Below are 13,271 nucleotides of genomic sequence, written 5' to 3'. Positions count from 1 at the left end.
GCGAAATAATACGGTGGCACGTGCCACCCATGTCACCACACCAGGTTCGCCTATGGTGACAACGGTAATAAACACTTTTGAGTGTTTGAATAAACAACTTATATCGGTGTCAAACCGGTAATAAGAAGTTTTTGAAAAAGTTAAACTCTTCTAACTTATAATAAGTTGATTAATGTTTTTGTAAAAAAAATATAAGTTGTTTCAAATAAACAATCTCAAACACCCCATTGATACCAAGATTTTAAGGGTTTGTTTTCTTGTCAATATTTTGCAGGAATTTCTTTAAATAAGTTTTTAATTGAAGTTGCCATTTCTTAATTAACTTTTATTCATGAAATTGTTATCTTTTATAAACATGATCAATTTTTGAAATTATAATTTTGATAAATATGTTTGATTAAATGTACAATGTCTAAATATTAAAACTAAAAGTGCAACGCTATAATGAGAAGTGACGATGTTATAATAAAATAATTTTGAAAATACAATATTATAATAAGAAATGACATGTCAACAATACGGTACATGTGGATAGCCTATATGGACGATGAAGTGGTATTAAGATCTAGTGTAATGAGTAAATTTAAATAAAAAAGTTATCCAATGTTTTAATGTGTAAATTTTTTAAAATACAATGTTTTAGTAAAAAAATAATTTAAAAATACATTGTTGTAATAAAAATAAATAAAAATACAATATTATAATAAAAAATTATAAAAGTTAGTTGATATTTCATGTAATTGGATCGGTCCCACCCGGATGGGAAGAATTTACAAACGCCTGGGCCGTAACGGCCTAACCCAGTCATAGAAACATAACACCCAACTCGAATCAAAATCCAAAACGAGGCCCAACCCAATCTGAGATCACATAAAGGACTTTCGGATTCGGACTGTGAGAAGATCTGTGGAAGCTTGGAAGGTGATCATGGAGAATGGATTCAAGCTTCTCCTTTCATGTCCCTCTGGTCTCTCTTCTTCACAGGTAAAGCTTCAGTTTTCCTCCAAAATGATGAATCATAATCAAATACAATAAATTCCCCTACCAATTTGAACACATTGAATGTTTGATTCTTTTTGTTATTTTTCAATTACTTCATAGTGATCTGTGGACTGTGGATATTTGAGTTCATTCAATTTTCAACTGTTTTCTCCTTTTTAAGGTATTGCTTATGATAATTTATGTAATCTCTTACTTTTATTTTAATATAGGTGTCAGTGAATTTCGATGAATCGTACGATAGAGTTCCTCATCCGGACATTGACTTAGAGAAGTCCATTTCTGAGGTGTTCTTACTAATGATTTTCTTCTTAATGCATCATATATATATATATATATATATATATATATATATATATATTCCCTGTTTGTTTATTTTATCCTACTTATCTTGTTTTGATTGGAATTTTAGTTGTAAATCTGTAGCTTTTAAATTGTTATGGTAGCCGATATTGGTTGCCTCAATTAGACACAAACAGAGTGCAAGAGACAAACCTAGCACAAATGATATCATCCTTTATTCTTCTGCTCGTATTCGTGGTATTGTGCTTATACTCAAAGAATACTGTACAATGTACATATAGCTTTGATGTTTTCATGGTGGATGGTTTGAGGGATGAATTATAATAGGGAAGAACCAATAAGATTTATTGAGTCTGGTTTCACTCTTATTTTTATAATAAGGATCATGGTTTCTTCACTTTCTTGATATAAACTCTACCCAATGAAGGTTTACTTTTAAATAAAGATTCTTATCGACTGACAGGCTTATTTACCGAGTTAGCGAATGTATTTTTTTTCAGAAATTTAGTCATGTATTGGGCTGAGTTCATACTTTAAGTAGAGAATAGAGTTTTTGTATCTCCTTTTTTAATTGCAATTTACATGTAACAACAGTAAATATACTTCTACAGAGTTTGAATATCAAAAAGTCCTGAATATGTGGAGAGTTAGCTCAGCATTTAGTTGGAGATTGATTGCACATGGTTGTTGGATAATTCCTAAAGACTTGGTCTAACACCCTCCCGCAAGTTGAACTTGTCATGAAGCATCTGAAATCTCGGACCACCTAGACCATTGGTAAAGATGTCTGCCAACTGATCTTTTGTTGAGAAGTTTCTTTTCAGCCACACGTTCACGCACAAAATGGTAGTCTATCTCTGTGTATTTTACGGGCATGAAAGACTGGATTTTTTGAGGTATGTGGCTCCAAGGATGTCACACCAGAGAGTGGGAATGGAAGTGAGAAAACGAAGCGACTGAATCCAAATGATCTCAGAGACAGTTAAACTAAGAGGTTCATGATATTGAGTCATGCTCGTTGAAAGAGGAAGCTTGCAACTTCTGCCCACAAGACACGAGTTACAAACTGAGGCAACCTTACTAGACACTAAAAAATGATTATTCCTAACAATTTTATTGACTGTTTGAAGCATAGAATGACCTAAACGTTGATGCCAAACTGGAATGGAAGCAGAGAGAAAGGCGAAACTAGATGACTCTGGGTTTTTCTCCATACTGACATTGTCGAATTCATAAAGTCCTCCCCTATTCATTTCTTTTAGAAGAACCTTTGCTGTGCTCCTTCACAACAAAAGATTTTGGGTGAAATTCAAAATACACATTATTGTCTTTGGAAAATTGAGACACGGAAAGTAGGTGAGCAGAAATTTTTGGAACATGGCAAAGTCTTTTCAGATAGAATTTTCTTGAATCGTGAACAAAAGAGGTATTACCGATATTCTCAATATGGAGGTTGGTGCCATTACCCACGTGGCCACGCGGATCGAGTCTGGACCGTCATAGGCAGTACCCGCATTAACATTATTGAAATCTGGGGTGAGATGATGTGTGGCCCCATTATCGGGAATCCAGTTGGCATCTATGGTGGATCCAGGAGTGCCAATGTATGCTGTTGGCGCAGTAAGAGGTTGTGAAATAGATGGATTAAAGGCCTTATCATATCTATACCAACAATCTGCAGCCACAATGTTCCTTCTGCCACATAACAGACATGGTCCAGATGTATTACGTGGAGGCTGAGATTGGTTTGAAGGATTAGGCCCACACGATCAAGTTGGTGGTCTGGTGAAACGACCACGATTGGAATTATTCTGAAATCTTGATGCATCACTACGTTGTTGTGAGGCAACGAGTGCAACTGGTTGCTGTTGCAGGAGTGCCACCTGTGCTTCAACTCTCATGTCGAATGCAAGCAAGCGTGCATACAAACCATCCATGCATATGTCAGCCAAAGTGGTTGTCAAGGTAGTAACGGTTGCATCATAAGTACTATCAAGACCTGCAAGTATTTGCTGGAAATTTGAACTTGGAATTGGTTACCTGATGCTGATAAACTGTCTGCCAATTGTTTGGCACAGGAGAAATATTGTTGCATCGTCTTTGTACCTTTCTTAATGATTTGAAGTTCACGTCGGAGGCGCATAATCCTCACACGTGATTTGGAATCATACTGCTTTGCAAGGGCTTCCCGGACATTGCAAGAGGTGTCAGGTCCAACTACCTGGGCAAGGACGGTTCTGTTAGCGAGGACAGCAGCCAACTGAGTATAACTTGGTCCTGTTTTTGCCAAGGCCGTATCCTTTGAGCTGCGTCTTCCAAAGTAAGTAGTTTGAATGATCTAGGCGCACCAAAATAAGATGGTGAATAGACATGATCTGTTGTGGAGTAATGGAGGTGGTCACAGGGGATGAAGAAGAAGTGGTGGCAGGTTAGGTTGCCATTGGATCTGAATGCTCTGATACCAAGTAGAGAATAGAGTTTTTGTATTTCTTTTTAATTGCAATTTACAAGTAAGAACAGTATATATATTTATACAGAGTTTGAAAATCAAATATCCTGAATGCATGGAGAGTCAGCTCATCATTTAGTGGGAGATTGATTACACTTGGTCATCGGATAATCTAACACTTTAGTCTTTCTATTGAGGGTCCATCACTAATGAGAGACATGGAGTAAATACCTGAAAGAGTACAATATTTATGAATCAAGATCATAATATGTCATGCTAGTTAATCAGAGTACACAAATATTTTGGCAGAGTTATCCATGTGTGATCCGTTTGACTAGATACATCTGCTGAGAAAAATGAAGATTGTGTATGCCTGAAGACAGAGTTAACCAATAAACCAGACTAAGGAAAAGGTAAATATCCAAGACATATTGCTGTCGAAGCGCACTTAGAGTGCATCACAACACACAATGTACAAGAGCAAAAGTAGACAAACAACAAACTATTGAATGCTAAGATGAAGATGATGACAGTTTAACACAGAACGATGGAAGTCCAAGCAAGACATGGATTTTTGTGTGTAAATAAAATGATTTGAAAATAACATACAGACTTGAATTAAATGAGAGATTGATTTTGGTTGGAACCATTTCTTGCTAGGTATATATGATTTATACTGTGGTGAGCTTTTGAAATGTTTTTTGATTCTCTATATATGGACAATAGGTTGCTTCTCCCTATTAAAAAAATTGAATTTGGTCAATTGACTTCATTTTCCAGATGATACGTTGAGGAAGCATTTCTAGGAGCCACACTAAGAGTGATGGCCACTTGAATTCAGGAAATAACTCTATTTTTAAGTGACAAGATAGTTATCTTGTTGATTTGAGTGGCATAACTTAGATATTTTTCATTATCTTGTTGATTTGAGTGGCATAACTTAGATATTTTTCGTTCAACAACTATATAGTTTTGTTGCTTGTAGCATTCACCTAGATGTTCTTAGTTCAACAGATATTTTCACAACAGTCGAGTGTTAAAGATTTGCTATTTTTCTTTCAGTGGCACTTCTTTGTGTTAATGGCAAATAAGATTGCTTAAATGAACCAAAGGGCCTTTGGCCTAGCGGTATGTGAGTCATTGGCCTCCTAGGAGGTCAAGGGTTGAAACCTCACCAAAGGTGAGGAGGATGTGTGAGTTTATTTGTTCTATTTGCCGTATATAAATATTATATACTTCAAAAAAAAGATTGCTGAAATGATAATTATTGTGGATCTGGTGGACATATCTTATTATATTGAGCTAATATGCTTCCTCTTCTGTCCTTTTTCAGATATGGGATCAAAGGGTTCAACAAAGCACATCATTGTTCAATGGAAAAAAGTTTAGGGTGTGTGGATTTATCTTTTAAGGCTATGTATGGCAAACTAGTTGATAAGTTAGTTGTTAAAGTAGTCATGTTTGGTAAAAACTAACTGACAAGCTAGATGACAGTGTAAAATAACCTTAAAGGACATGTTGAAAAATTAATTGGAAAAATACAAAGGGGCATAATTGGGAAAACGTGAATAAAAACCCCTCGAGCCCATTGAAATGCTATTTGAAGTAGCTTTTCAAAAAGCTAGCTTATAAGTTGGCTTATGACTAACCAAACGGGCTTTTTCAATAATCTTAAAATAATAACCTAGCTTATGGTTGCCAAACATGGCCTAAATCAATATTTTATAGCATGTTAAGTTGTTTAAGTAATTGAATATTGTCATGTTGTAGTCATGGGTAAAAACACTGTTTTGCCAACTGGAAAAATGGATTCCTCAATGTTCTAAAGGAATACTGTCCCTATCAAGATCATTGTCTTTCCTTGTTTTGACTTAGTGATGTCATTACTTCAAGTATCTGTAACAAATTACCTAAATTGGTGACCTTTAGAATTCTCGTTTTCACCTGTCCTTTTGTTCTACAACATTCTTGATATCACTTTTTGACATAATTGAAATGTCCATTTGTCGTATTCCAACTTATAAGACTTCAATTGCATCTTATATTTAATTTATTTTGGCATCTTCTATCTCTATAGGGCATAAAATAATGGTGCATCTATCTAACTTTGACAGAAGCAGCAATTTGATGTATGCAAATAGAATAGAGGATTATATCCAGAAGAACTGTTTTTCCTCCTTAGTCATTTAGATTCATATTGTTCTTAGATAGGATGTGGATGCAGTTATGAGAAACTAGAATAGAGAGAGAGAGAGATTATGGAGAAGAAATTATAATTATCATACATGGAACAGGCTAATCTGGATTTTCTTTTCGTGTTGCGTGGAGGTTTCTTCCCTTGCTAAATATCAAACTTAAATGCTGGCAAGATTTGGCAAATAAATAGAAAGGTCGAACGTTTCCTTTGTTCCACCACTACGTTTGGTTTCCCTGCCTACCATTCCCGACCTTCTCTATCCATGTGGACTTGTATAGACAAGTGAAAGAGATCTGTAACATGATTAATGCATCACTATGGTCTAAGGAGAACTAAAACCGAAGAGCTTTTTGTCCAGTGCATCTATCGCCCTGTGTTTTTACTGTTAACAGACAGAACTTCTTTGATAAAATAGAACTTTACAAGCTTGGTGGATGAACAAAAGTGGAACTGAAAGGAAACAATTTTTAACATAGCAACGATCATGTCTAAACTCGCTGTATGATTTACATATGTTTCTTAAATTGTGAACCTATTTCTCTCTGTTTAGCTCTCTTGACTACATCAAACGTATTGGTGCTAGAGAGAAATGATAACTCAAACAATTTCTTTGTTCTCAACGCTTCCCAATTTCCACGTTCACCCTTTGGTCATTCTTTGTGGTGCCAGAATGAGGCTGCTGCAACATTTACACGAGGCAATTGAGTTTGTATAGCAAAATTGTTTAATGTTCATGATTGTCCGTTAAATACATCAATAATTTGGATGTAATATAAGTTAAAAGAATCTCAGGTCGCATAATTGTTCATTTTATGCATTACATACATTGTTCTTACATTTTAATGGCTGTTGCAACTTAGTATGGAGGACACAGTGGCGTGGAGCCCCATGTATGCCTTCACCTTGGTCTGACAGATTATAGGTTCTCACTCTTTTTCTACTCTCTCTCTCTCTCTCTCTCTCTCTCTCTATATATATATATATATATATATATATGTATATCTGTGTGTGTTTGTATACCTTTTTTACTTATGTTTATCATCTCTTTACCCTGAAATATTGCCTAACTTTGTATATCATTTTCTACTTCAGGACTTTTGTGGGGTCAAATTTAAATCCTTTATGGGAAAGATTCCTTCATCCATCTGAAGGTAAAGAGATCTTACATGTTCATGTCCAGGTGCCCCTCATAGCGCCCTCCCCCGGCCTCTCCCCCCACATGCTAAATAAAATCAACAAAGTACAAGTGCGCAAGAGAAAAAGCTTTTATGGAAAAAGCATTTATCGTTTAATTTATATGTACAGACACACATGTATGCAGGCATATAGATGTGTGTGTATGCATCACAATATATAAGTCATAAACTAACCAATGAGAGAAATACATTTCTCATAGTTTATGTTTCATCATTGGTTATTTGAAAAACAAAGATGAACTCTAATTTTAGGAGATTTAATATAGAAAACGCTATATTTACTGGAGTAACATAATTATAATCAACAGAATATATACAGCATGTATGAAATAAGCACACACTTCATCCCAAAAAAAGGCACTGTTTAATTTGATGCATAGTTTAACATAAGTTTTGACTAATAACAAGGTACCTGAAATCCCCCAAATATGATATTGAAGAAACTTTTAGGCTATAACTAATCTTACCAATATCTTCAAAATTGTAACGATTGCTAATGGAAAAATAGTAAACAAAATGGTAGCAACACATACCCCTTTTGTGATTTCTTTCTATCATAGAATCATACGGGAAGGAATATTTCCACAAAAAAGAGAATGTGCATTTTATGGGACAATTCGTTGTTGAAAATGATCTTTTGTGTGACCGATGGAGTATTCTTAAAGAAAAAAATACTCTTGTGCCTCACTTCCTTCTCTCTCTCTCATATGCAATAAAGTGTACCTTTATCTGTTTACCTTAATTTATAATTTGTGAATGAGTACATCTTCATTTTTAGCCAATATTTTATCCCTCGTATTCATGATCAAAGATATGCATATTTGGCCTAAACCATAGCCATGCACACCCCCACCATACCAAGGAATTGCACAAGCACCGTGATACATATATTAGGCAAGGGGTAGAAGAAACATGCTGCTTCATAGTGGTCACCCCTCCATTACTGAGTAATATATGCATTTCTTTTATCAATGTCCCAGGACTATAATTCCAGTTCTACTTTGCAGTGCACTCCAAGTTCTTTTAAATTTACTTCACTCCAGAGTCTGTTATAACTCATATCTGATGCACTTATAGATTGCACCCTCTGTCAAGAAAGAAAAAGATTGCACTACTGGTAAAAGGAGGTAACATGAAAAATATATGAACTTTTAACACAATTACATTTTATTATTTGGATCAATGCAACATTGAGAGTCTAATACATCTCTTTTCTTCACTTTCACTAGTTAATATTCATCCTCTCTCTGGAGGGATACGTTAGGGACTTGAGAACAATAACAGATTTTATGCTGTGTAGGCATGTGTTTATCTGTAACTGTTTTCTTTGGTTTTTTCCTGAATCACATACTACATGTGAACATTATGGTTGTGTATTCTTCATTGGATTTTGTCTGTCAATTGAGTGCTGTAGTCTAAAATTCTGTAACTAACCTTATGTTGAGACAATCTTATCCTTTGTGTTTGCTACCAATCTACATTCGATTTTCTACTTAAATGCAACGATCTCTACATCACTTCAGCAGTACTATTTCATATGTTTTCAGCAGACACTACATCTTACCTTTTGCAGATGATTGCAAACAGTGTCAACACACATCCAGTCCATTGGGTAACGGTGCAATTGTAGAGACATCTGACAATAAGATACTTGTGCTCCAAAGAAGTAATAATGTTGGAGAATTTCCTGGATACCTGGTCTTTCCTGGTGGTCATCCTGAGGTGTATGATCAATGATTCTTGACTTCTATCTGTTCCTTTTCTTGTTAAATAATAAACGGCAGGCTTGTGGGCACTTACAGTATCAAGCCTACTATAAAAGATCGACCACTTATAGGAGGATTGCTGCATTTGAATTTGTTGCTTACACTGAAGCATCACAATTCGCAAGTCATGTTGGTGATTTTAGTGTCGTCAGCCATTTAACGTAATTGAGATTTACAAGAGACTGAAGGGTTTTAGGTTAAGCTATAATATGGATTAGGAGGTGTGTAGTGCACAATTATATAAGCTAACCTGAACCCAGAATCTCCACACAGCAGGGGTCAAGGGGGCCGGGCCCCCTTGTACCCCTCGTGGTGGTCCTGCTGAACAGTGTGATCAGTGACTCTGATCAATGAGTCACTGATGCTAATGATGACTTATTCAATTTCACATTGTTCTCTCCCGAACAAAATTCATCAGCATGACAAGAAGCAAAGTCGTTTTGTTCCCCAACTTCTCCTGTGAAGTCGGGGATTCGCCTTTTTCTGCCACGATACATGTCTTTTGGATAGATGTGATGTGTGTTCTTTCTTCTTCGAAAAGTATAGCAATATGTAGGTGTGTAGTAGTAGTATTTCTTTGTTTTCTTTAGCCGTTACTTTAACAAGTAGACCTGGACTATATCATGACTAGGCCAATGATATTTCCTTTATGATTGACAGCCCGAAGAAGTTGGTATTTCATCCCATAAGTGTCAAAAAGGGTTGCAAAACTCAGAGTTGATAAACAGTAAAGTTTCTCAGGAGATGTTTGACAGCATTGTCCGTGAAGTGGTTGAAGAAATAGGGGTACCTGCAGCAACCTTGGTAAGAATCTCTCCAAGTTCATGGCGAACTGCTAATTGTTCTTTTGCCCCGGATTTCTTCTCTTTATATGTTTCACCTGCTGTGATCTTAAATAAGCTATATGTCATCTGATATTTTAGTATTGATGCGATCTTCAACCAGTTTTAACCACATATATCATGAAAGTGTCCGTATTTTGACCCAGCTGGGTTGCTCATTGGTTGGGACTTATTAAGGATATCCCAGAGGGCGTGAGTTCGAGTCCCACTTGTGTAGTGCCCTGTGAATTACCAGTGGTGCATGCAAAAGTTTTACTGCTTTTTTTTTGGGTGGGGGGGGGGCCCTCCCAGGCCTTCTATAGAAACGAAAAAAGAAGTGTTGTATGTTGCTTAAGAATGATATTTTATGGTCTTCAGGTTAAATGAATTTTCATTTAGGAGCATTGCGTTTTAAAAAGGATTGAAATCAATAATCTTCAAATGACCTGCCCTTGGAATTGAACGTCCTGCCTGCTCCCATAAAATCTTGAAAAAAAAAACTAGTTTGTGAAAGGGATTTCCATACAAGGTCATTTACCTAAATAGCCTCCTCGAATCCTACTACCTTATATATATAAGATCGTCGTTCCTCTTAATTCCAGACTTTTTTTCTTCCTGATAGCTTGATTGGTGTCAATGTATTAGATCGGAACAACGTCAAATACTAGAAATATAATCTTTTCTACTTTTGAAGAAATCTAACGTGTAATCATTTGATTCGGTGCAGAGTGAGCCCTTATTCATTGGTATATCCCGCAGGGTATTGAATGTCAGACCAGCTGCTTTTTTCTTCATCAAGTGCAATCTTGAATCAACAGAAGTCCAACAAGTCTATTCCAGTGCACAAGATAGCTACGAGTCAACAAAACTCTATACCATCGAACCGGTGAGTTATTATATGCTCTACCCCCAAATCATCATTTGATCATTAACTTGAAGGTAATCGGTGTGGTTTCACTTGCCACTTGAAATCCCCATTGGTTTCGACTCCGATGGCAGTCCCTTGTTTATAAAATTGTGTTATGATGATCAGAGTGAGTTGGAGAAGATGGCGTCCAAAATGCCCGGCTGCCACCGAGGAGGATATGCACTTTACAAGTTGATGTTAGGAGCTGGGAAGTGAAAACATTCAAGATCAGGTCATCTATTTGTTTCATCTGAACATCGCTTTTCAAATCGGCAAAATGGCCATACGATAACTGTTAAAACCTTTGTCGAACAGTCGGAGGAGTAGGTCGAGTTAGTATGAAGAGACTTGGATCGTTATATTATGTTGGGACGAAGAGTATATTTTATTAACCATTAAACGTATTTCAAATTGTTAAAAAGCTTCCCATGCAGAGAAAGCCCTTTTTAATTTGTTCTCCAAATCATGCAGAGATGGGGGAGGTTGGAGGTTGCCTTTGAGCCCGCATCATCATAAGCGAGACTGAACGCGAGCTCAAGCTCATACGTGAGGTTGCATAGACCTGGGTGCGAGCCTGACGTCGAATTGGCCAAGTTCGGCTCAAAAATGAAACCCTTCATAATGTCATGTTAGTCAAGTAGCACAAGTACTTGGATGTATAAGAACAAGTGAACCTACACTGAATTGGGTGAGTTTTACATGACTCTTTTTCTTAACCAATTATAATTGGTAAATGAAACTATATGTTATATATCAACCAACTGTAATTGGTACTGACTTTTTCGGTTAGTACTGGTTTTATACAACTTCAACTTCAAGTTATATATATATATACTAGAAGAGTACTCGTGCAATGCACCGAGATAAATCTACATCTTAATGTTTAATTTTTAATCTTTGTCTCTATCGATATAATACGATTTTATGTGTTTTTGAGAAAGCGATGATTTTATTTTGTATAAAATGTAAATTTGAAGATAGCATAAAAATTTGAGAAAAATAAAATCGATATTAATATCAAATTAACTATTTACTAGTTCTTTTTTTTTTGATGTAATTTCTTTAATTCAATTTTTTATTATAATTTAATTTAGATTTAATAACAAAGTAATTTAATTATTTTGGTTTAATAATATGATTTTTTATAAGGATAATAGTTAAACATTCTATTATAACTCAACGATTATCTTAATTATATTTTAGATTTTCTATATTTAAAATAGATGTTTATCCTGTATTTTATTATGTTTATCTGTAGTTAGTTATACGAATTTAAAAATGGAGCTTTGTACTTATGTAAAATTACTTGTAATCTTGAATTTTAAGTAATATGAATCAATATACAATACTTCATGCATAAAAAAAGGTTTTTAAGAGTTTTTGTCAAATGTTTTATAATATAATATAGATATATGAAAACTTGTGATTCTGTTCCAATTTTAAGTGACATAAGTTTGCAAGAAGTACATACCATGTTGAAGGGTCTTTAATTGCAAGGAATAAAATTTGCAACATTCAAATACCGAAACAAAAATTCGGTAATACAAAACTTAAAAATCAATAACTATGCTTTATAATTAATTAATTTAATTAATAATTAATTAAATAAATTGCTAAAACGGTACTACTTTTATTTTTTGTGATAACAAGTCAGCCGTCTAACTAGCCTCCAATCCTACCTTTCACGAACATACTAAACACATCGAACTCGATTGCCATTTTATTCGTGACAAGGTTCTTGATCGTACCATTAGACTATTGTCTATCATAAGTCGTTTTCAACTTGTCGATATTCTTACTAAGTCGCTACCAAAGTCCAAGATGCAACCTATTACATCCAAGATGGCTCTTCAAGACATCTTTAAAAGTCCATCTTAAAAGGCCAAATTAAAGTAATTGTGCTTAGTATTATACTCCTTGTACCCTTGTTTTTAAGTCGGTAAGGGGCTGTTTGACAATTGCTGAATGGTTTGGTGCAGAATGATTAAGTGGTCAGAATAATTAAGAGGCTCTCATGATATGATGCAAAATAAAATATAATTGTTTGGTAATTGTGTACAATGAAATTATGGCTCTTAATGGTTAAGGGAGATCCATGATACAAAATCATTCAGAGAGTTTTAGAACCATTAAGAGGCAAACTTTTTCTTTTGTCAAACAAGATTCATCTCTTAAATATTCAAAAGTTGCCTCTTAATAAAACTATCAAGAAGTAAAAAAACAACCCCTTTTAACTCTCGGTATAAATATATTGTATAATATCTCTTGGGCCAGATAAGAAATATAAAGCAATGGTTTTCAGCTCAACTTTTCGCCTTTTTCCTAATCGTAACATTTACAAATTAATCTAAATATAATATTTATATTTTATGAAAATAGATAATGAAATAAAAACCACTTTTTCTGAAGGAAAAAAACACGTGGCGACAGTATTTAGGTTCTCCACTCAAACAAAACTTAATTATTAATATTTTAAATTTAAATGGTTGGAAGGAACCATGAATACGGTTATAGGGTAAGAGAATTTCGGTGATTATATTATTTAATAAATTAAATTCGTCACATTCACATGGTTGCAGCTTCACGACAAAATCCCTTATATTTTTACCATTCATTCTCTAATTTTAATCATT

The 13,271-nt window shown here is 34.9% G+C and overlaps 1 protein-coding gene across 2 annotated transcripts; it reads left to right on the top strand.

Annotated features, from left to right (window-relative positions):
* The first annotated feature begins 912 nt into the window (after positions 1-912).
* Positions 913-11,399, top strand: LOC112508170 (nudix hydrolase 9). Of its 2 annotated transcripts, XM_025112950.1 has the most exons (10): positions 913-984; positions 1,212-1,286; positions 5,085-5,141; positions 6,809-6,870; positions 7,041-7,099; positions 8,718-8,866; positions 9,571-9,714; positions 10,459-10,617; positions 10,765-10,870; positions 11,110-11,399. In XM_025112950.1, the coding sequence occupies exons 1-9, from the start codon at positions 928-930 to the stop codon at positions 10,852-10,854; spliced, it is 852 nt and encodes a 283-aa protein (XP_024968718.1). In that variant the 5' UTR covers positions 913-927; the 3' UTR covers positions 10,855-10,870; positions 11,110-11,399. The 2 variants fall into 2 exon arrangements, with proteins under 2 accessions (XP_024968718.1, XP_024968719.1); XM_025112951.1 differs by lacking the exon at positions 5,085-5,141 and having other exon boundaries at positions 920-984.
* Positions 11,400-13,271: the final 1,872 nt, after the last annotated feature.

This window comes from Cynara cardunculus (assembly GCF_001531365.2).
Source record: "Cynara cardunculus var. scolymus isolate 2C chromosome LG 2, CcrdV1, whole genome shotgun sequence".
NCBI lineage: Eukaryota > Viridiplantae > Streptophyta > Magnoliopsida > Asterales > Asteraceae > Cynara > Cynara cardunculus.
This window is presented reverse-complemented; position numbering and strand designations above follow the sequence as displayed.

Bases quoted from the DNA above. Each gene is read 5' to 3' on its own strand.
- LOC112508170 (XM_025112950.1), top strand. From the start codon at position 928: ATGGAGAATGGATTCAAGCTTCTCCTTTCATGTCCCTCTGGTCTCTCT. The intron at 7,100-8,717 runs GTAAAGAGATCT...TACCTTTTGCAG, and splicing joins ATTCCTTCATCCATCTGAAG to ATGATTGCAAACAGTGTCAA. The intron at 10,618-10,764 runs GTGAGTTATTAT...TATGATGATCAG, and splicing joins AACTCTATACCATCGAACCG to AGTGAGTTGGAGAAGATGGC.